The sequence below is a fragment of the Chlamydotis macqueenii genome, chromosome Z (genome assembly GCF_036417535.1).
Source record: "Chlamydotis macqueenii isolate bChlMac1 chromosome Z, bChlMac1.mat, whole genome shotgun sequence".
NCBI lineage: Eukaryota > Metazoa > Chordata > Aves > Otidiformes > Otididae > Chlamydotis > Chlamydotis macqueenii.
Window position 1 is genome coordinate 23,569,510 of NC_141593.1, and position 22,391 is coordinate 23,591,900.

The following is a 22,391-nucleotide window of genomic DNA, read 5'->3' on the forward strand; positions in this document are numbered from 1 at the left end:
TGATTCAGGATGTGTCAGATGGCTGGTGCCTCATCACAGCTGCATCCTGGCATGCCTGCACAAACCAGTAAATACATACAAACACAAACAATTCTCTACCACGTGTGATTTCCTCAAGGCAGTGATTTTGGTGAGACCCATCCTTTACAAGAGAAGTGTTTGATTATAAGCCCATATTCCCTCAGTAAATTTTCCAAGATGAACTAGAAATATTTAGACAGGTTGGATGCAGGCTCCTCCTGTGCAAGCCCCCAAACCTGCTTTGTCCACACCACCACCACTGACTTTGCCCAAAGGGCCGGGGTGTTGCACAGTGCTTGTCAAACATGCCCTTGTCAGTGCTGCCTCAGTCATCACAGCAATTCGTGCGCTGACATGGACTGGGGTATAACAACGAGACGAGGATTCCAGTTTGCAGTCACATTACCACCGCAGGAGAGCAGTCTGAAGAGAATGTGCCAAACACCTTTTCACTGTTCCTGTTAATCTGCAGAATTAGGACTATAAATTTGGACTCACTTGTAAGTCAAAATGTGAGAGTCTGGCCACATATCTGAATGTAGTTTCTTGCATAAGAATAGAGCAGGTATAATGGGACAAAACAATTTTCCAAAGATTTCTGTATACTTTACAGAAGTATACAGAAGGTCTTTACTTGTTTACTTACACACTAAACAAAGTTTATTCTGTTTTGTGCATGGGTTTGGTTATCACTTTGCTTTGATAATACCAGACTTGCTAAAAAAGGTTAAGGACAAGTCTATATAAAAATGCATGTTTTTCTAAAGAAAATATATTTTGTATTGGTTGTGCTTTCTTAAGATTACACATAATTAACTGCTTTGGTGACTGAAAAAAAAAGAACGGGAGAAAGGTAGAATTTAGCTGCCTTGAAAAAAATAATCTTTCATTTCCTTGAAGTTGCTTCTGCCTCAGAGTTAAAAATATGTTGGGTTTTTTTCCTATAATGAACTCAGCAAATATGGGCTAATTAAGTGAAATCTATCTTCCTTCTCATGTTTTTTTTTTTTACTTGCCACAGGCAGCTGCTTTGCATTACGTCTCTGGAGTCAACTGCCGCAGTTTAGCTCTAAAGTTTGTAACCTTTAAGGGCCCTACGTTAGTATGTCCAAACGCCTGTTCTCCTGGGACTCTTGCTGTGAACTTCAAATCCTCATGTTCTCATGGGTCAAGTGTACACAGACCATGCGCAGTCTCACTGTGCTCCTGATCCAAAATCACAGTATGCTCTACATGTTCAAAATCAGGGAAACATCTTCTCCTTGCATGTTGTCTTCAAGTTCATGGGAAATACTTAGAGAAGTGTATGTCGCATAGTCTTTGCTTCCAGCCTTTGGAAAACCTTGTGATGCCACAAGGGATTTATACAGACATCTATGTGTTTTCTTCCAAACAGGTTACTTTCTGCAATGGATACTACCCTTTCTTTAGAAAAGGTGCCCAGTGCTTTTTCACTGTTTGAGCACTACACGGACAGTCCAGGACAAAGCAGCCAGCACTCCTTAAAACATGTGGCTGGTAAGAATCTCTGAATATCGTCTTTACAAAAGCTAACGTTTTGGTAATGCTTTGGAAATTTTAGGAAGCTAAAAACAGAATCTATTTGAGAAGTATAAATTTGCAAACCATGTAATCAGCAATCAGAGTTGAATGTAAAATGAAGTCTAATTGCGCACAAGTGTTTGGCTTATAGTAGGACACTGAGATGAGCAACAGAGGGAAAAGTGTGGGAGATCCTTGCACCATTTCAGGTATCAGTACCTCAGACTAGCCGAAGGTCCTTATATGTAAATCTCCTAGGACTAAAGAAGTTGCTGTTCCCTCGAAGACAGAGATAGAAGAGGCAAGCAAAGGGTCTCCTGAGCTTTCTTCCTCCGAGAGAGGCAGCCCCAGCATCGCTGATGTGGGGGGAGAGCAGCTGAGGTCCCTGGGCTTGTGGCAAGTGAACGGAAGCACCTGAAACCCCCATGGGATGTGAAGGGAAAGTGGTTAACCGGAGCTGGAAACAGCCTCTGCTTCAGAGGACAGCAGTGAAAATTGCACATGGCAAAAGGATTTGTTCATGTCTGATAATTCATGTCCTGTAAAAAGGTTGCCTGTGTGGGCTTTCTCCTCTGCCTGTACATACAGAAATTACCTGGATCTTGACAGTTGTCAGTGAAGAGTTTGTTATCACCAATTTGTGGATTCATTTTCCTCATAACAGGGTCTCACTCCAGCATTTCTTTCCGAAGAGAAGGTTTGTTTAGGGATCTTGCATCTCACTGTCATGCTTTGTGACCTCCTGTTCACCATCACATACAACACTGCCACTGGAATCTCTCTCTGGCTTTTCAAGTGAAGTCTCTTTCTCATGTGTTTGGACCCTGAACACTGGAGCGAGAGCATCGATTCCCCTAAGGTGCTTTGTTTCCCGGCTGGATTTTCAGGTATCTAATGGGACATTGGAGAAGTACCATCTTGTGCAGAATTTCCAGTGTCTAAGACCTGAGTGCACTCAGCAGTGTCACTATGGGGAGAAGGTCTCTCTGCTCCACACCACTACTTTTATCAGACCTAGAGGAACTTAATACCTCTGAGACCTTAATTCCCTTGTCAGATTTGTATGAATTTGCCTGTGGCATTCAAAGTTTATCAAGTGAAGCTGGACAGGCATTTGTGCATGCAGCATTATCTCAGTGTCATTTTTTTTTAGGAAGTCAGATAAAAAAGATCTTTTTTTAATCCACTCTCAGTCAGAGTTAACTTAGTGGTGCAAATGTGCTGTATGTCTTGGTTTAGTCCCTAAACTTCCTCCTGCAGTTCCATGTGTGCAACCATTCTTTCCTTCTTAGCTGCTACCTACTGGCAAGGTCATCCAGAAGGACAGACCCATTCTGTCATGCTGTATTTCCTTTTTCCACAGGTCATTCCAACATATTTTTCCCTAAACTGCCGCAATCCACTTTTCGGTTTGATTTGCATTAGCTACTGTGTTTGCTGAACACCAAATAGCTCCAGACTAGTTTGCTTTGACAAATGGGAAATGAATGAGCGTACACTAGTAAGCGACCTTTGAAGTTCTTAATCCTTTATGTTTTCTTCTTTTTTCTCTTTCTAAAATACCTACTTTTCATTCTTCACTTCCACTACAAAGCATTTCAATTGCTACTGTGATTTTTACTTTGGTGAGCAGTAGACAATTTTTTGTTTTTCAAGATTACATCCTTCCTGAAGGAAAATAGAGGTAAATGCCTACATGAAACTTTATTTGGAATTGAACACCTTGACAACATAGTTTATCACCTACTGGAGGCAACTGTCAGACACTCTCAGAATTTTTTTTGACTGAAGCCATTTGATGAAATACACGTGAATTTGCCATGTTTCTACAATCCACTTATTTTTCCTTCCGGGAGTATAGTCTTTTACTGAACAATTTCATAGAACTTTATTTTCACCACTTCAGAAACATCTTTCCTTCAAAACAGCCTCCATTTCCAAATTTTCTATCTCCACTAATGAAAAGCCCTTTTTCCTCCAATTCTTCCTCCTTTCATGTAAGCAATCCCCATTAACAAATGCAAAAGCTAAAAAAACCCTTGCAGCATGCCATGGAGCATATTGGAACCCAGGCTATGCCACAAGAAGAGCGGGAATAATTTAAAAATAAAAAAAATTCTGAAGCCTGCAATGAGTCCTGCCATTTTACGCCAGAAGGCGAGGACCTTTGCTGATTGTAACCATCTTCCATTACAGTCACAGAGGGATGTAACTGCTTTGCTTCTTCAAGTCCACAAAGCCAAGGAAATGTTATTTCTCATTACATTGGGAAGGGGTAAATATCCATAAAACATTTGGGATCATTATTTTTTTTTCTCCCGGGGGCTGTGGAGATTGGTTAGCATGAAGGAAATACTTCCTTACACCACAGCTTTTAAATGAAAAGTCAAGAGAAAATGTCACACTTTTCTGTTGAAAAATATGATTTAGTCATACTAGTGTTGCAAATATCTAATTTCTTTGACTAAAATTCATTTTAAAAGAGACCAGTACTTTGATAACACATAAATGTTCTGTTTCTGGGTAGTTTAACTTCTTGCTTTGAAATTACTTCCTTTCTAAAGTTTCATATTATGCAAAAGGAAATTAGAAATCAAATGTTTCTCAATGTTTCTGAACTGAATTTTGATCTATAACTTTTTTTTTTTCCAGAAGTTTCATTCATTAAGCTAACTTCTGTTCAGATTTGGCATAATAATAAATCTTGCAGTTGTGGGATTTCTGTGATCATAAATAGCAGTTTTTAGGCAACTTCACAGGAAAAAAAGAAAGCTGGTTTCCCCACTGGCTTCACTGAAAGAAAGTAATTTCCTAAAGACAATCAATTTTAAAATTGACCAACTCTAGATGCAGTCAAAAGACAAAATGTGAATTGTTTTTAGCAATGAGAAGGATAATTTTTTTTCAATGGGAAGCAGATGTAATTCTACTGTACTGGTAGCTCTCTTTATAAATCATAAGGAAAGAGCCAGCATCTGCATTTGCCTTGTTCATGCCACAGGGGATCATCATCATTACTGTGAAGATAACTGAAAAAAAGCAAAAGCTTTCTGCTGAGATTCTAAGAGAATTCATGCAATATGGAAATTTACTGGGTGAAGAAATAGAACCATGTATTTTTGTTCCCTGCAATCACTTTAACAATTAACATCTTTTGGGGCTTTTTTGCTTCTTTCTTTCCCCTCCCTCTCTTTTAAGCCATAATCATAGAGGGGAACAATATCTCATCAGAAATGGATCTGTGCTGATCAGGAGACAAAGTTCATATGAGATTTGGGAAGCCTTTGCTCTCTTTGAAGTACTCTTTGTGAGGGATGCGCCTGGTTGTCCCATAGGGTTCAGGTGCTTTGACAGAGCTCAGGTTCACCTGCACAGCAAGGATTCTCTGTCCATAGGTCTGTGGGGAAAATGACCATGCCAGGCAGGAGCACCTAGTTGTGCACCTGCACCAGGAGTCCACCTCTGGGCAGCCTCCTGCTCCCCAGTGCTGTTAGAGCCTTCCTTTGCTACCGTCAATGTCAGTGGATTTGGCACACTGCATGAATCCCTTCCTAGTGTGGCAAGTCCTTTCCCCTGCCCACCCTTCTGGGATCAGCTATACATACCTCTCTCTGGAGGAGGCTTTCTTCTTCTTCTGCAAGCTCCCTCTCCCCATCAGCAAGCTATCCCATGCTGTTCACTACAAACAAGTGCTTTCAGTCTCTGCTTTCATGGGCATCCTCTTCAGAGGGTGCCCTCTACTTTGGTACCTGTGCTGCAAGACAAGGTCAGATAATGGAGAAGGTGGTCACCTAAAGGAGCATGCATTAGGCTCCAGGGCCATCTGGCCTTTCTGAGGAGGTGACCTGAAGTTACGAGGAGTCTCTTGGGGTTTCATGAGCATGTGTGCCTCAAAATGGAGCGCAGAGCTGGAGAGGTCTCCCTGTGACTGAAGGGAGCAAGTCTCTTGGGGAAAAAAGAGGGAGCGCTGGAGCTGTGTGACAACTCTGTGTGTCCAGGATTGGAAGGAAATACTCGGGGAAGGACCCCAAGAGCTGGGCAGGATGCAGACAGACACTTTGCGCTGGGTTTAGGTGGTCCCAGAACTAGCACTGGATCTTATTTTGTCCAAACTGTAAGGGAAATGGACAGATTCAGAGGACCTATTGCTCTACAACTGCACCAGTATTCTGTATTTCACGTATTTGCTGTGCTTGTTCTGTGGGTATAAGCAACTTGAATGAAAATAAGCAACCAGGTTGCCTTATGAACCTGTAGGTAATTTGGCTGAAAATACAGGAGTCTGAATAACAATGGGAGACTTTCCTCTCAGTCCCACAGACACCAACTGTCTTACCTCAGGAGCCAAACTCGGCCACCAGCACCTCCATTGCCATCTACTGGAGTGTGAACGATGGAGACGCCATCGACTGTTTCCAGGTCTACTGTATGGAGGAGCCACAAGCCAGCAAAGATGCGGGGGGTGCGTAAGGTCTTGCCTTCACGATGGCGGGAGTCTTTTCTGCTCTGTCTGGGGTCAGCAGAGGGAAGGCCAAGCTACAGGGGAGGGCCCAGGATGCGGAGGGAAGAGGGGCTGTGAAGACATCATGCATAGGACCAAAGATAGGTAACGGTGAAGGACAGCATGAGGTAGATGCCATTCCTTCTCCTCCCCTTCATCCCCCAAAATGTAAGATAAATATAATGGTCTTTAAAGTGCAGGGCAGTTGTTTGCAGAGAAGAAGCAACATCCCTGTTGAGGTGCCCTTTTATGAAGGGGCCTGAGCTTCAGAGAGAATGTGTCCATACTGCCCTGTGGGTACTCATGGGGACTGCAGACAGAGCTCCCAAAGGGATGGGCATAATTAGATTTTTAGGGCCTTGTGTGTACTTTGGAAGTGTGTACTTGGGAAATGTGTCCTAGTGAAAAAAAGGGGCAGGAAAAGATAATCAGTGTTTCCACAGTATTTCCACATCTAGGCAAAGTTTTTTTTTTTTCAAAATGACATTAAAATATTTCAGATGTTAAATATGAAATTGAGAAAATGGGATTGAAATGCTCATTCATGAAAAAGCTCAGACTGATCATAAAGTCACTTTAAGCAGCTGGGCTTTGCACAAATCCATGTATGCATGTGTGTATGTTGGAGTGTGCATGTATATGTGTGCATGCTAAGGGCTTTTTATAATAGCTAATTTATAGGCAAGGGCTATGAAGCCCATTATGAAAAATTGTTATGCTACAGGGTGGTGAAACTAGGATTGATAACTGCTGATTTTATGTCTGAAATTTGCAGTCTAGTCCTCAGTAGGACTGAGGGCCATAATCTCCCCTTGCCATCAACGGAGTTTGAGTGCACTCAGCTCAAGGGCATATCAGAAACTTTCTGTCAAAACTGAGTCCGAGTAAAATACGGAGATCTTGGCTTTCTGGATTTTTTTAATTCACTGGTTTTTACATGTTAGTTGAGAGGCGGAATAGTAAGCCCTACCAATGCAACACATGAGTGTGACGTCCCAAGCATCTGTGTATTCCTCCTAGGTTTGGTGGAAGAGTACAGAGTGACAGTGAAGGAGAGTCACTGCATTTTGGAGGACCTGGAGCCAGATCGCTGCTATAGTGTGTGGGTCATGGCTGTGAATGGCACAGGCTGTAGCCTACCCAGTGAAAAAGTCATTTTTAAAACAGGTACGTACTTATGCTGGAATATGATTATTATTTTTGCATTTGATTATTATAAGCTTCAAGTGCTTAAACCAATTCTAGTCCATAGTTTTACTGATACAGAAGAAACTGCTTCATTTAGCCCATCTGGCAGAGAGCAGGCAACTTGTGGTCATTTCCCTTTTTGCTAAGAGATAGTGGCATAATTGCTCCTGGGAGGAAACTTGAAGGCATTTAGATTTTAAGAAGTTTCCAGTCTCAGGCCTCATGACTGGAGCACTGGGGCAGCACATTATGAATTTATCTTCTGAGTTCACTGCAATTCTCCAGGGAAGCTTTGGGAAAGCCACCTGGCTGCTGCTGCTTCTCCTGTGGAAAATGGGAGCAATGGCTCCATTTTTTGCCTCTCTGCCATCCTCCCAAATGCTTCTACGTTGCATTGATTTAAATTATTAACTTTTTGAGGGAAGGCCTGCTTTACTGAGGTTACATGCTGTATCTAGCTCAGTAGGACACGAATCACAAGTGTGACTGAGAGGTTCTGCTGCTGTTTAAATTCTATAAATTGAGTAATTAGATGAGTATTGTTTGTGAGCTTCATTTGACTGATTAATTTTTCTGAGCTTTAATTTCTTTAGTAATTTGTATTGACAAAACTATTGCTTCTAGAATTATCAGCAAGGTGAGGCATCTTGTGTCTGAGGCCCTCTCACCAGACAATTTTTTTAGTACTACAGGATAAAAACAATACCTTCTTCTTGCAGTCACAAAATACAATGGTATTTAACAATTTCATAATGAAATAACTTTGTACAACACTGAGTGTATTGTTGAAATCACTTGGCAGCAACCACCACTTCAAGCCTTTTGCTTAATCCACTAGACTTTAAATTTGTTGGTAATTCTCCTTGATATTCAATTTGCTGTTCATATTTTTAGCAAAGATTATTTTCCAGAGAATTCAAAGTGGATATTCAAATTTTATGGCCTCAACAATGTAATTGTGAGCATGGTACGGAATTCCTGGAAAATGGTCAAATTATGATAAGTTATTACTAGCTAATAAATTGTGATTTTAAAAGGGATTCTAACCTCTCTGAAGCCATTATTTTTAAGCACTGCCTTTGCCTTTTGGCATCAGGCTCACCATTCTTTTCCCCAAAACTGAACCCTTCTGAAAAAGTTAATTTTCTCAAGTTTTTGATGGCTTCCTTTGGCCTGTTTCTTTAAGCAAACAAACAAACAAACAAAAACCTAGATCAAATAAAAGCTCATTAAACACCTTCCCTCAAGCTGAGGTGAACTCCCTCTGGAGTGCACTGGGGCCCAAATGGACTCGTGGGGACACTGCTAAGCACTGACTGATGCAAAAGCGCTGCATCTCCTTAGCACCAAAGGCAGAAAGATGAGCACCGGTAATGGACACCAGGTCTTCAGTGTGAGCCTGGCCACTTTCATATAAAGCTAGAATACTTTGATTCTTCAAGTAGCCCAGCGAACTCAGAAGCAAGAATTTACAGTTTATTTTTAGTAATTCAGATTAAAAGTTGGTACAGAGAAGAAAATAATTTGCTGGTATATGCAGTTACAGGAACATGCACATTAATAGTAGATCAAAGCTGTGTCTCTTCCAGGTGATTAGAACCCCCACAAGGTTTCTCTGTTGGGATTGACCCATGGAGGCGGCAGTGGGCCTGGGGAGTTGTGGGGAACACAGGCAGGTCCTGCTGCAGCAAGCCCCCAACACCTCCTATCTCCTGCTCCTCCACCTCTCAAACTCACAGCTTGTCCTCCCCTCCCCTGGAGAACATGCTGTTTCCAAGCAGTATTTTGTGTGAGGGAATGATGCTGAAGGCAAGTATCCTTCTACCCTCCCTCCTCCCTGTCAATCTCAAACTAATCTCCAAATGAAAGCTCTTTGCAACCCTAAAGACATTGGAGTGAATGAACCTTCTCTTGTTTTCAAAATCTATGTGATTCTCTCCCTGCATGTGAGACAGAGTAAGAGCTTACCCATTTTGGCTTATTGCCTCTTACAAGATCACTTAGATGACTGCTGGAATATTACAAGGAAATCAGATATATATTCTAATTGCAGTTAATTTGTTAAAAAAATCTCAGAGGCACAGTAACAACGTCTTCTGGTATGCTCACTGTATCTACTCTTCAGACAGATAAATTCAAATTTAAAAAAACTTGATATCTTGTGACATACTGTTTGCACATACATAAATATGGGTATGTGTGTCAGTTACTGAATACAAGTGTAAGAGGATTTAGCTATTAATTTTTGATTCTTTAGGAGCAGATGCATTAAAAACCAGGCAACAAGCAAATATGGCAGAGGATAATTAAGAAATTATTGCTAAAGGCTACACAGATGTATTACCGGATAAGGATCTATCCCACAGATTAATTGTTCTGCTGAATACCTAGATTAGCTCTTCCTGTAGTAAAACATCAAGTACATCTTAACCTCAACTACTAAATTTGTGATTTTCACTAAACCAGGAAATTGATTTGTATTTGTGGGTAGGTTTCTTCCCTTTTCTACTAATAACAAATTATTTTTTTTTTTTACAAAACAGAATGTATCAGGAATGTGGATTATCTTGTCATAAAATTGTCTTGTTTCTACCCTTCTCTTAGGCTTTCTATTTGTAACTCAATGTCTTTAAAGGCAAAGTAAGTTTCTATGAGATTTTTAAAATTAATAACCTTTCTTTTAAGGATTGGTATTAAGACTGTTTATGTGAGTTTCAAAACAGGTTGTAAGGTTAGTTTATGTTGCTATTCCCTGGAAAGGGAGAGAGCAAGTGCATGCAACCAATCAATTTTCAGCCTACGATGTCGGCTGTGCAATTTCACACAATACGTTTTGATTGCTTACATTCAGTGCACTGTATTACATTCAATTTTCTGTCTTGCAGTTGGGCCTGTATTTCTGAGGCTCTAAAAAGGAGAAATTACAGGACCAAATTTTAGCTTTGCAAACATAAACAGGACATAATTAGGCAGAAAGTCAGCATTTCCCTGTCAGTTCAGTGACAGCACATTTGTTTCTGATACAATTCATGCAGAGACTGCTGAGGATTGATTGAGGTGATACAGGGAGAGCTGTAGGCAGTACTACCTTGGTGCAATGTTCCTTGAAGGCTGGCAGAAATGAGAAAAATGTGCTTGAGGAAAGGCATAAAAATCTACACAAGCATTCTAAGAATGTGCAGAAATGCACAAATATTCACAGTGACTTTCCCAGCATTGGTTTTTTTTCTCCATAATGTAGCCCTCTGCCATTGAAACACAAACAGGCAAAAGATCACTGCTGGATGGACAAAACTATCTATCTTGTGGGTTTTTGGTGAGGTGACTCTTCTCTCCCTTGCGAGCATCCCCCTCTAGCTGCTGGTGCCCTCCTCACCGTATGGCTAATGTGCCCCTGTGTCCACAGCACCCGTCATCCACACGATCAAGGCTGAGGACTGCACAGTGTGTTGGGACAAGGCCACTGTCCGCTGGCATGTGGGCTCGGCGTCGGTGGAATCCTTCACCCTCGAGTACTGTCGACAGCACTCACCGGAAGGAGAGGGTCTCAGGTCAGTGCCACAGTTAGAAGCACTTCTCGGTCAGTTTAGGCAGCCATTAATGAGCATCCCCCAGACCACAAATGATTATGCAAGAGATTATTCTGCTTTCAACTTGCAAGGACGAAATCTGCTTCTGTGTGGTGAGGAATTTACAGAATGGACAATGATCTATGACATTAGGCTGAGACATAAAAATACTTCCTTTTTATTCTGTTTAACCAAGCAATCTCTTGCGTATGAGGCCAAAACCCTGCTATATTGCACTGTCTGCAATCAACCAGAAGTTGCAGGGCTGCGATGGCCAAGGAAGCAGTTGCTGCCCTGCAGCAGCCACGGCCCCAGGCAGGGCAGGGGAGGGCAGCTGAGCTCCATGGAAAGGAGTATGATGCAGGAGCCTGGCCCAGTTTGCTCTCTGCTTTGTAGTGAACAAGATAGGTGCCAGCTTGGGGCATAACAAGGGTGATACACATGTCCTAGTAATACTGGTGACCCATCTGCGCTGTCTGGATGTGTGGGCAGGCCACAGGGATCAAAGAGCAACCCAAAGAGCAGCTTTGGAACTGGGGTTGGCGTTTACTTATGCTAGACCCTCTCTGTTTTCCCCTACGCTAAGTCTGCACTGCGTGGAGGAAAGGACAAGGAAGGACGTAGGCACCACCGAGCCATGAAACTATACACTGTGTTGAAACGCAGAGAAAATTATGTGGTGCTCTGTATGTCCTTAGGTCTTGGGGTTCTTTGGTTGGTTGGTTTTTAAAAACACTAACAACAACATTCCAGTAAAATATAGTTGCAAATGTCTGAGAAGGTTTGGGAGGTGGGAGAGTGACTTACTATATGGGACCTTGCAGAGGAGCTTCAGCCCAGCTGAGTTTGTCTTCTTCACCTCCTGGGGAGCCCAATTAGGGTCTTTACCCAGGGACTAGTTCACATGAACTGCATGGAGATGTGGCAGAGAGGGAAGAGCTCCACCCTCTGCAGTCAGAATTAGTTAAGTGGACTAAAGGGTTCACAGGTTTCTAGTAGACAAGTATGACAGTGAAATTGTGCACACCTTGCTCCTTACAAATTAGGCTAAAAATTGAAATTAAAAAATTTCTGAGGAGTTGGGAGACTTTTTTTTTCCGCACAGTACTAGCATGCTGCATTAATGCAATCAAGGAGAGGTCTTGCCAGCTCTCCTGCCTCTCAGAGAGCAGCCATGACCTGCTCTGTTTTATACATATTTCATGAAGCCATCAGCTCCCTGTCAATCTGCCAACGTCACTGTTGGTCAGGTTGCCCAGAGAGGTGGTGGATGCCCCATCCCTGGAATCGTTCAAGGCCAGGCTGGATGAGGCTCTGAGCAACCTGATCTAGTCAGGGATGTCCCTGCTTCTTGCAGGGGGGTTGGACTAGATGACCGTTGAAGGTCCCTTCCAACTCTAACTATTCTATGATTCTATGATTCTATGATTCTATGATAATGCAACTGCTCTGAAAACATGTGCTGTGTGTTTGCCCTCAAGTTTCTTTGCGGTTAACTGAAATTGCCTGTTTTTCTCAAGACTGACCCAGAAAGTGTGCTGGTTTCTGTAATCTGTGAGCGAGGTGTCGATAACACCAAGCAGTTTGCTTGTGTGGTGGTAACTGTGGGAAAAAGATGGCAGAACTGGCCCATTCCCTTTCTCAAGTGACCTTGTGCAAAATCTAACGTGGTTATAATTATACTGAGTCGTATTTGGCTTTTTGGCTTCCCTGTGAGCAGAAGCTGGCCTTTTACTGTGACAAATGTGAAAAATTCCCACAGGACAAAATAAGGGATTTCTCAGAAGTGTTGTAGTTAAAATATCTGTATTTGTTGAAGAGCTCTGACCTGTTTTTACAATGTCAAAGATCATCTTTTACCACTTATTTTCCCTCAAAGCAATGCTCCTCTTTTCTTTTCTGAAAGCAACCCCTTGAGGTCTACCTGGAAAGCTTCTGTAATGGCACAATGTGTTTCAGTGGTGGAGAATTTATTTTTCTTTTAAGATTTCTGTTAAATTTTTTTGCATCAAGCCAAGGACAAAAGAGCCCGCTAGGAGAGGGAACATACTGCCTGTATTGCTCTCATCCAAGGTCTTATCCAAGTTAGGACTAGAAATCAGTTCCTTAAGTGGCTGATATAGTGAGAAGCTGACTTCTGGAAGTACTGGTAGGGAGCTTAGAGCTCCTATGCCAAGTACCTATATCAGGTGGAATACAACTGTGTCTTTGTGCACACCTAGCATTTGGACCTGGAAATGCTGTGATTTCTTCCGGCTGCTTTCGTTGCAAGCTTGGAGTTTGTCCTTCACAGGTTTCCTGAGCAACACTCACCTTGGGGACCAGCCAAATGTGGAGCCCTTTGAGAGACAGCCTGTGCCTCTCGTACTTGCGGCAGCCCTGTAGCTGAGCGATTTCCCAGTCTTTGGGTGGGAGTTCAAACACATTTCTTGTCAACCCTGGAAAGATCATACAGCTGCTACTGGGGGCACTGTGTGAAAGCAGAAGTGGGAGAAGGATATCCAAGGGAAGTCCTGGAGAAAGAAGTATGTTCCCATCCCTCAAGGCTGCTTTCACAAATGTCATTCTGGGAGCTCACCAAAGGCAAGGTACATTGCCAAGGGAGCAGGCAAGGAGAAATGTCCCCATCAAAAAAAAAACAGAGACAAGTGTGGAGCCCCTGGTCTGGGCTGTCCCCTATAGCCTTTGGCTTGCACAGAATCACAGTACGGTTGAGGTTGGAAGGGACCTTTGGAGGTCATCTGGTCCAAACCCCTGCTCAAGCAGGGCCATCTAGAACCCGTTGCCCAGGCGGCTTTTGAATGTCTCCAAGGAGGTCCTTGGAGCAGTTCTGGAGCAGTCCCAGTTCCCCAGGGAGAGAATTCAAAACACATCCAGAAATAAATCATCATTAAAAACTTCCTTATAAATACCATAAAAAAAAAAAACAAACAAACCCAAAATCTATGGTTTTCCCTCTGGGTTCTCTCCCCTTGCCAGTTTGTCACCTGAGGGACATAGTTTTATATAAAACCATCTCAAATCTTCTGCAACAATGACTCCTTGGCCTGCTGCTGTAGTTTTAAAGTTCCTTCCTGGGTTGATGCTTTTTTCAGAATCTTTATGAGGCTTTGAAATGTTCCTTTCAGTTTCCAGAGCTCTGCTATTTTCTCGCTGTTCAGCCTCTTTGTGTTGAGAAGTCAATGGAGCTGTGGGTGGAAATGGAAAACTGCAAGAAGTGTAGTCCAGGGATTAGGTGTGTGGGCTGTTCAGATGGAAACCATGTATCACATCATGAGAAATCTGTAAGACTCAAGGAGGCAGAAATTAGTACAGTGTGTGGTGAGTTCATAAAAGTAGAAATGACTGAGTGTCATCCTCTCCAACAATGCAAGACCAGCACCGCTAGTGACCAAAATTTTCCATCTACTTACGGAGCAGGTCTAATGCTGGAAAAAGGAGAGTAAGCCTCCCTGCCATTGCCTCCCATGCCTACATGACTGTCCTGCCAGCTCAGGAAAAAAAACGTGGAAGACAGAGGATCTTCCTGCCCTCTGGCTGTGCTGGACTTGCCATCTCAGAGAGCAGCAAAGACCATTGCAGGTGGTGCTTTGGTGATCTAACCCCAAACCAGTCAGAGCTGGGACAGAGAGGAGGAAAGGATGCGTGCAGTACAGCTGGGAGTGAACTCAGATCTATTTTTTCTTTATTTTTAGCTTCAAGAGGTTTTTTTTTTCTGCTCATGGTGCACCCCTTCTGTGTGCTTCTACATGTATCTTGAGAACCTTGCATATTTTCAGCTGTAACTCCATAATGGTGGTACCAGCACAGGTTTGGAGGTGCTGTTTTAGTGGGATCTTGGGGGTGGAAATGACAATTATGGCACAGAGGGCGTTCTGAATCACTACGAGGCGTATCATCTGCTGGGTTCAGGCAATATTAAAAAATGTCCTCTAGACGTTGTTTCCTTGAAATAAATGAGGATGATCATGAAAGAAATATGCATCGAAACACAGCATCAGATTTCCCTAAAACCAGGAAAATCACAATTTTAGCAGACAATTGCCACTATAGTATTCCTTGGCCATTTAAAGGTGAAGAAACATGTAAGTCCTTTCTGTACTGCTTTGAATAGCACGTACCTGAAGTTTGGAGACTGGATTTTGAGACTTAAAGATTCCTTTTATAAAGAGAGGGATTAAGAGGAGATACTTAAAATATTTAACTTCAAATGTTTCTTGAGTTTCTATGCACTGAATTTTGTATCATAATACCAAGACATTGTGGGGACAATGCAAGTGTGGTAACAGTTAGGCTAAAGGCCAGGATGCCTGATGCTTTGATAATAACACTATTACATTTCCAATCACCTATAAAGTGGGTGGGTGTACTTAACGTAGAAAACAGCTGGCATTGAAAATGTTGTAGGTGGATTTCTGTTTCTTTCATGACCAAAATTACATACTTAAGGTGAGCTTGAGGAAGATCTAGCTGCGATGTTGTTACAAGAACTCAGAAATAAAACAGGCTTCCCCCAACACTGCCAGGATGCCTTTTCCTTTCCCTTCTCCTACGCATGACCTGTATGCTGTAAGCTAAGCAGTAATCATACCTTTTCCTCATCCTTGCTTTTTGTCACTGATTGCAGGGTCAACCTGAAGCATGACAAACTATAATGACTGCTGGAGAGCTCTCAGTATTCACTTTTTGCCTTCACCCTATCCTCTAGACAGGAGAGGAGATAGCAAGACCTATTTCTTCTTCACATGCAGCATCTTGTGAGCTTGGACCGGGCTCAGAGTGTTGCAAATGAAATTCATTCTTGTTGGCATATTCTGTTTCATTAGTTGGCAGCAGTGGGGCTGTTTTTTAAGCCTTAATTAAAGAACTTAGAATTTATAGGCTCTTATTCTTAGGCAGCTTAAAGCTGGCTAAAATAGATTACAAAGCAGAGAATGGTATTTGAAAATGTGATCACTGTTTTACCCACCAGATCTCCTTGAAGTCCTGACTTTTCTGTCTCACTATTATAACTGAAAAGAGGCACGCTATTGCTCTCAGATTTAAACATGCAACCAAATTCTGATTTGGAGAATTACAGATTTGAAAGACACCTAAGCCTGAACTTTGATGTCTGACCCTATTCTGCAATTGACTAGACCCGAAATCTTCTCCGAATACCTAGGCTCTGCGATCCAGACTCCAGAATAGGAATATTCCAGGTCTAACTCATTACACTGGAACGTACCTGTTTACTTGGATTTAGAAAGATTTTGTGTTTTATTAACTAATCATCAGTTAAATAGCACTTAGTGAAAAAGATTTCCTGGTTTCTTTGGAAGGATACTGACTTAGATGGCGTTTTCCAGAAGACAGAATAAGGAGCCATACAGAGGGCATCACTGTGCTTAAGCTGTGTCGATCTACATGTTGCCACAATCAGCTTCCAACAAATAGCTTAGCATATCCTCCCATTATCTCACTTGTGACTGTTTGCTCAAATCTTCTTTCTAGTGGTCTGTGCTTCAGATTCAGATCAAAGATGACAGAATAGCGCTTTTAAGAAACAGATTGAATGAGACTTGTCAAGGGAGCATGGACAAATTTCTTCAAAGCTTAAGTGCCGACTTCTTTTCCCCTGCCTCTGCTTCCATCCCCATTTCCCTTTCTTTCACTTCTTTTATATTTGCCTTCTTCCTCAGTTCCCATCTTGTATTTTCTTCAACTCATCTTTCCTTTTTCTCGTCTGCTATACTCAAATGAGCTTTTTTCCTCTTTCAAGTCTAAAGATCACAGATTCTCATCAGGAAATTAATCAGGTTGCATCTCTTCCCTGAACCTTTCAGTAAGAACCAACCAGCCTGCCAAACTCCCAGTGCCTTGCTGAAGTGTTCTTGTAGTCAGGGCTTTGTTTAGTCACAGGGGTGAAGCAAACTGTGTAACTGCTGCCATGTTTGGGGAACCCACCTCTGTTTACTGCATCACTTCCACCATTAAGGTAACACATTCCTCAAAGGTGGCTTGGCCCCACACTGATCACACAAGAGCCCCAGACTCTCTGAAATTGTTTCAAAATAAAAACACAACACATCACAGGAGCACCTCGTGCTTTTTCTCAATGCTTTCAATCACTTTTAATGACAGCTGTCACTACAAAATACCTGTTGCAGACTAATAAGGATGATGCACCAGTCTCTCCCAGAATGCCATCCTCCTAGACACAGAGCTCTGTGTGGTGTTAGCAGGCATTTGGTGCATGTAGGGCTGCAGGATTTTACCTTTATGTGATAAAGGCAGCAGAGGCAAGCATGTGAAAAATTCTGATGGGTGAGCACTGATTATTCTTCAGATTGTACTGCTCTCTGGTGGGACATATGCAGAAAAACAGTCACTACAAATGAATAGCAACAATCTAATCTGACCACTGACATGCCTGCCTCATCCCCTCTGGGATGACAGTAATTAGTGCTGGAAAAGGTAATTTGTTCAAGCTAGCTTCCAACAGAGACGTTTCCTGCAGGAGGGAGACCATCCTAGGCTCCACTCTCAAACCTGAGGTGGAAGGGAAAGTGCCTTGCACAGTCTCAAAAGGCACATCTCCTGTTCATGAATTTAAATACTTGTTTTGAAGATTCCTATGAGCATTTCTGGGAGGAAATTATTTACTTTATACAGATAAACAGTATTTACTTCCAGGCATGCAATGCAGTGGGTATATACTGTCTGACTTTCCTGTTACCATATAAGGCAAAAACGAGGAAAATTAGAATCCAGTGTATGAAAATTTGTTAAGCCAATCTTTCATACTCCTGACAATATAGAAAATAAAACTGGCATCTTTCTAGCCATCCAAAGTACTCTCATTGGCACTTCAAAGTGCCTGCAAAGCAGATTGAGTGGGTGCTGACTCTCACTTTCCGACAGTGTGTCAAGACAGCAGTTGAGGGTGTGAGGGTTGGAGCTTTTGAGGCACCACAAAGAGGAGACTTAGTCAAAGCGGGGCACTGTGCAAATACAGTTCCCCTGCTTCTGCCTCTTGCAAAAACAGCCTGGTAGAGTGCACAGCACGATGCGGGAGACAGAGCCCAGACTTTGTTGATGAAAAATTTGTGAACAAAGAGTTCCTAATAAGAAGTGCATGGTTTCTGTGTGGTCTCAGATAAGGGTATCCATTCCTTTGAATCTGAAGCATGTGCCCAGACAGTACAAACACAGTAAGTGCATTCACTGTCATGCAATTGTATTGATTAAAAAGGGGGTTTTTTTTTTGTAAAGCAGACTTTTCACAGGAGGCAGATGATAATTTGATTCTGTGTTTCTTGCATTTTATGTGATGACTTACACTGTAGAATGAAAATAAAGTGTGCATTTTACCAAATGACTGTATTCAGTGACAAGGTAGTACAGGAACAAAGGCCTGAAAACTTCTCACCACACAAAGTAAGGAGGATCCCTCACATAAAATGCCGCAGCTCCTACACAACCCAGTTGTTTGTGAAAACAAGGTTTACCTTTCCAATTTGGAGTTTCTCTATGGTGCCTGTTGTTTCAGTAGTCAATGATACTATTAGGTAGCTTAGCTGTTTGCCTAAAGTAGTCTTTCCTATTTTGGATCACACCTCATGTAAGAAAATCTTAAAAATTTGCAGATCTTTTGCTGGTATAAAGACACCTGAACTGAAAGTATCCCTGGAGCCCAATGTGAACTATTTCTTCTACTTAAGGGCCATGAACCCATTTGGAATAAGTGAACAAAGTGAAGCAGCTCTCATCTCAACGAAAGGTAGATCACCGTTTTCTGATATCAAAACAACAGAACGGGGGGGCAAAGCAACCAAAGATGGCATTTTTTTCCAGAAGTTGTGCCTGAACTTTCTGATACGGGAGTGAGCAAGTTATTGAGATAAAAGGGACCATATTTTATCTGCTTAAAATTAGCACAATGAGGAACTACTTCACAATTAAAACCTTATGGACTTTGGGTTTCAGGGATGAGGAAGCATGCAGAGCAGTTTTAAGATGTAATGAATGATTTAACTTTAAGGTTTCCAGATAAATAGTGTTAAATCATGTATGGTTCTTCCAAACCAGCCTCAAAATTCCAATTTCCTATTTTGAAAAAAAACACCAATTTATTGAAAGTTATTCAACATTCTTAAATACTGAAGACTTCTTTATCACCTAGCTACATTTCTGAATATTAGACTGCCATCCTAATCAGGCACATCCTGGAAGATTCCTTGCATTCACACCCAATTTTCTATTGCTCCTACCTGCCAGCAGACATAACTTTGCCCAGCTAAGATGGCAGTAATTGTTGCTTAACACCTTATGATGCATCTCGTGTTAACGTGGCCAGACTCTCAGAACTGGTGTTTCTTTGTCATGGATTGTACCAGGAACTCGATTTCGCCTGCTGACCAACACAGCCCATCCTGCTTTGCAAATCTCCTCCAATGCAACGGTGATCTGCCTTCCTGAGAAAACCAAATTCACTGGGTGAGTAGCAGCATGATGAGCACGACCACCCTGCAGGGTTCAGGACAGATCCCTCACTCTTATTTTTGCCTAGCTTTCACATGGCACTAACTAATTTTGTAGAAGAACTGAATTGTTTCAGTCATGCAGCCGCTGGACTTTGTGTGGTTGACCCCCCCTTTATGCACTGCAGTATCTCAATAAAGCCAGTAGCAGCATTGATGTAGGTGCTGGGAAGAGTTCAGTGTCACACTGAAGGACTGCCAGAAAGTCAAAGGCAGTGGTACCTCCTGGGTCTGCTGGGTTTGCCTCAGTCTATGGTCACTGCTCAATCATTTGGAGCACTTCAGTCTCAAAGCAATTTGTTGCTGCCCCGAGAGGGCCACATTTGTGGGTTTATTTTTTAATATACCATGGCTAGAAGTAATCCATCTTCCATACTTTGCTCCCCTGAGGGCTTTATTGGTAATGTTTTACAAAGCATCTATGACTTTGGAGAACTAGGAGGTGCTCCTTGGATATGTTTAGAATGGTTGTACGAAGCTAGCTCCATCCATTGCAAACATGATTTTTTATTTTTTTTTTTTTACATAATGATATCAGTCCCATTGTAGGCACAGGTCCGCCTACATAAGTTGTGCCATATTGATATGGCTTCTTAAGGTAATGAGATATTACTCGTTTAAGCACTTTTTTACTGTTCCAGCTGAACACACACAAGATATTTGTCACTGTGTCTACTTAGAACAGCTATGCTTTCCAGTTTCAACAAGCCTTCTATATCTGAAGTCCATTTTTTGCCTCCAAAGTCACCTTTTGCACCTTTTGCTAGCTTAATGTAATTTTGGGTTAAGTTGCATGGTTTTCACTCCTTAAGATGAGTCCATCTCAGTGCTCAGATGAAATGACTCTCAGTGACAACTTTGAAAATCTTTGATTTGTCTCAGTGACAAATCTTTGATAAAACCCTGCAGTTACTAGAACAGTGTGCAGTCCTTTAGTAATTTTAGATGCTGCTGCATGAAGTGACTGTAAGAAATATCACAATATGGTTGGTCTTTCACTATGCTCACTTTACTCTATGCTTCTTCCACAAACAGGTTTCCTTCAGTCCTGGGTGAACTGCTGCCTGCTCGGGGATGTCATTACTGGGAAATCGTTGTCTCTGCCTGCAGAAGCTACAGCATTGGGATTTGCTATGAGGCAATATCACAGAGCAGCGTCCTGGGGCTTAGTGATACCTCCTGGTGCATGCGGTGCTGTCCTACACAAACCAGGTAAAGCTGAGTCAGTTTAGTTGCTGGGGAAGTTACTTGTCCTCCACGTAAATAAAGCTAGCCAGCTTCAAGAATAGTGAGAACAGAAAGGATCCATCTGCTTTCTTTCTGCAAAGTTGAGTAAAAGAGAAGGACAACTACAAAGGAGCTTTAGACCTCTTCTTAATTAAAAAAAAATCTTTCAAAGCACCTTAAAAAATAAAATTAATCTCAAACAGACCAATTTACTGCCCTTCACCCAGCCAGTGACTAGAACTTAAAAAACTAATTTGCCACTGTTTTGTCATTCCATTCATCTCCATAAATGCAGTCTTTTTAGAATCTCTTTCCATCTGCAGGAGACATCAAGCATCCATAGGGAATGCCTTCTCCTGCCTTGCCCGTCACAGCGATAGGCACCCACCTGTGACTGTGGCAGGACTGCAGGGTGCTGGAGTAGTCTTCAGCGGGCCAGTGCTAGGCTGCTTGGAGGTTTGTAAGGCATAACCCTGCTAATGGTGTAAAGGTGCTCTTGATCTGAGCAAGTGTGTCTTTTTTTTCAGTGTGAAACTATCTAGATGCATGAACATAACTAGCTAAATGAAACATCTGAGATGCAAAGGATTTTGCCAAAGGAGAGCTCATGCTTAAATCCCCACAAAGAGATGTCATGAGAAAGATACAGATGACTATGATTACAGCAAGTCTGCTTTTATCCTGAAAGTCCAAAGATGCCAAGTGGAAGGGCTCATCAGCATGCCAGGCAGGGCTTTGAAGTGATGCCAGTCACTTTCCTTACATACTGAGCAAAATGCTGTTGCCGCATGATACGCTGCTGTATGCAGCCACCTGTTCATAGGTGGGAATTAAGCCGTAGGTTATTTCTGGTAAATTGCCATGAGGAGGCTCACTGTATTCTGATTTCCATTTTCCTGCAGCTTTCTTTACAGATTTCTTCACACTGGTGTGATGAGTGATGTCCGTGTGACAGAACACCCAGCCAGGATTGGCATCCTGTTGGATTACAGTGGCAACAGACTGTTGTTCTTCAATGCAGAGAGGGGATTGGTGCTGTTCACCATCAGGCACAAATTCACTGATGCTGCTTACCCAGCCTTTGCCCTGGAGAAGGCCGGAGTGCTTACCCTGCGCACGGGAATGGAGCTGCCGGAGTTTGTGAGGCACAGCTAATCTCCTGCTTCACACTCTCAGGAAAACTGACAATTACAGTGTTAGGGGATAGTGGGGGAAGAGAGGTGCCAGGGAGGGATGCCTTATCCTCACCGATGAATGCTACGCACACAGCTCTCCCCCACATCATCAGTAATTGTAGTTTGTGCTCAATCACGTAATTGCCCTGAGCCTGGAGAGAAAATCAACTCCTTCAGATAAGGCATGCACCTAGTGATATACACAGCAGTACTTTTGAGGGGAAAAAGAAGTTTTGTTAGATATGAACATTAAGGGAGGGGGGAAATGTACTTTCCCTGTGAAAATACTAATAGTGCTAGCTGTCTTTTTAAAGTTGATGATGAGCCTGTGTATTAAATAAATGCATTTCTCACTGCAATACATGAAAACCATAACTTCATCATTTGCCAGAACAGTCAAAGCTTGAGTCCAAGATGATGTGTTTGAAAAATGTGCAAAAATTTCACCAACTGAAACATTCTGCAGGTTAATATACCTTGTGTGGTTGTTTGCCAACTCTTTTCTTTAAATGCACAAATTAAGAAATTTGGAAACTTAGAAATCTGCACATTTGCAAAATGAATGAGTCCCAGACTAGTCCTCATATCAGTTATGTAAAGTTTGAGTATGCAACACCTACCTAACCTTCTCACAGCAGATTAACAC

The 22,391-nt window shown here is 42.2% G+C and overlaps 1 protein-coding gene across 1 annotated transcript in view; it reads left to right on the plus strand.

The window, feature by feature from the left end:
• Positions 1-22,104, plus strand: part of CMYA5 (cardiomyopathy associated 5) — a 46,313-nt gene extending 24,209 nt beyond the window's left edge. Inside the window, exons 6-13 of the mRNA XM_086770268.1 lie at positions 1,418-1,539; positions 5,876-6,025; positions 7,085-7,231; positions 10,659-10,803; positions 18,450-18,583; positions 19,200-19,299; positions 20,379-20,555; positions 21,473-22,104. Of these exons, the coding sequence (XP_086626394.1) occupies positions 1,418-1,539; positions 5,876-6,025; positions 7,085-7,231; positions 10,659-10,803; positions 18,450-18,583; positions 19,200-19,299; positions 20,379-20,555; positions 21,473-21,725 (1,228 nt within the window). The 3' untranslated portion in view covers positions 21,726-22,104. The remainder of the gene's footprint in view (positions 1-1,417; positions 1,540-5,875; positions 6,026-7,084; positions 7,232-10,658; positions 10,804-18,449; positions 18,584-19,199; positions 19,300-20,378; positions 20,556-21,472) is intronic.
• The last annotated feature ends 287 nt before the right edge of the window (positions 22,105-22,391 follow it).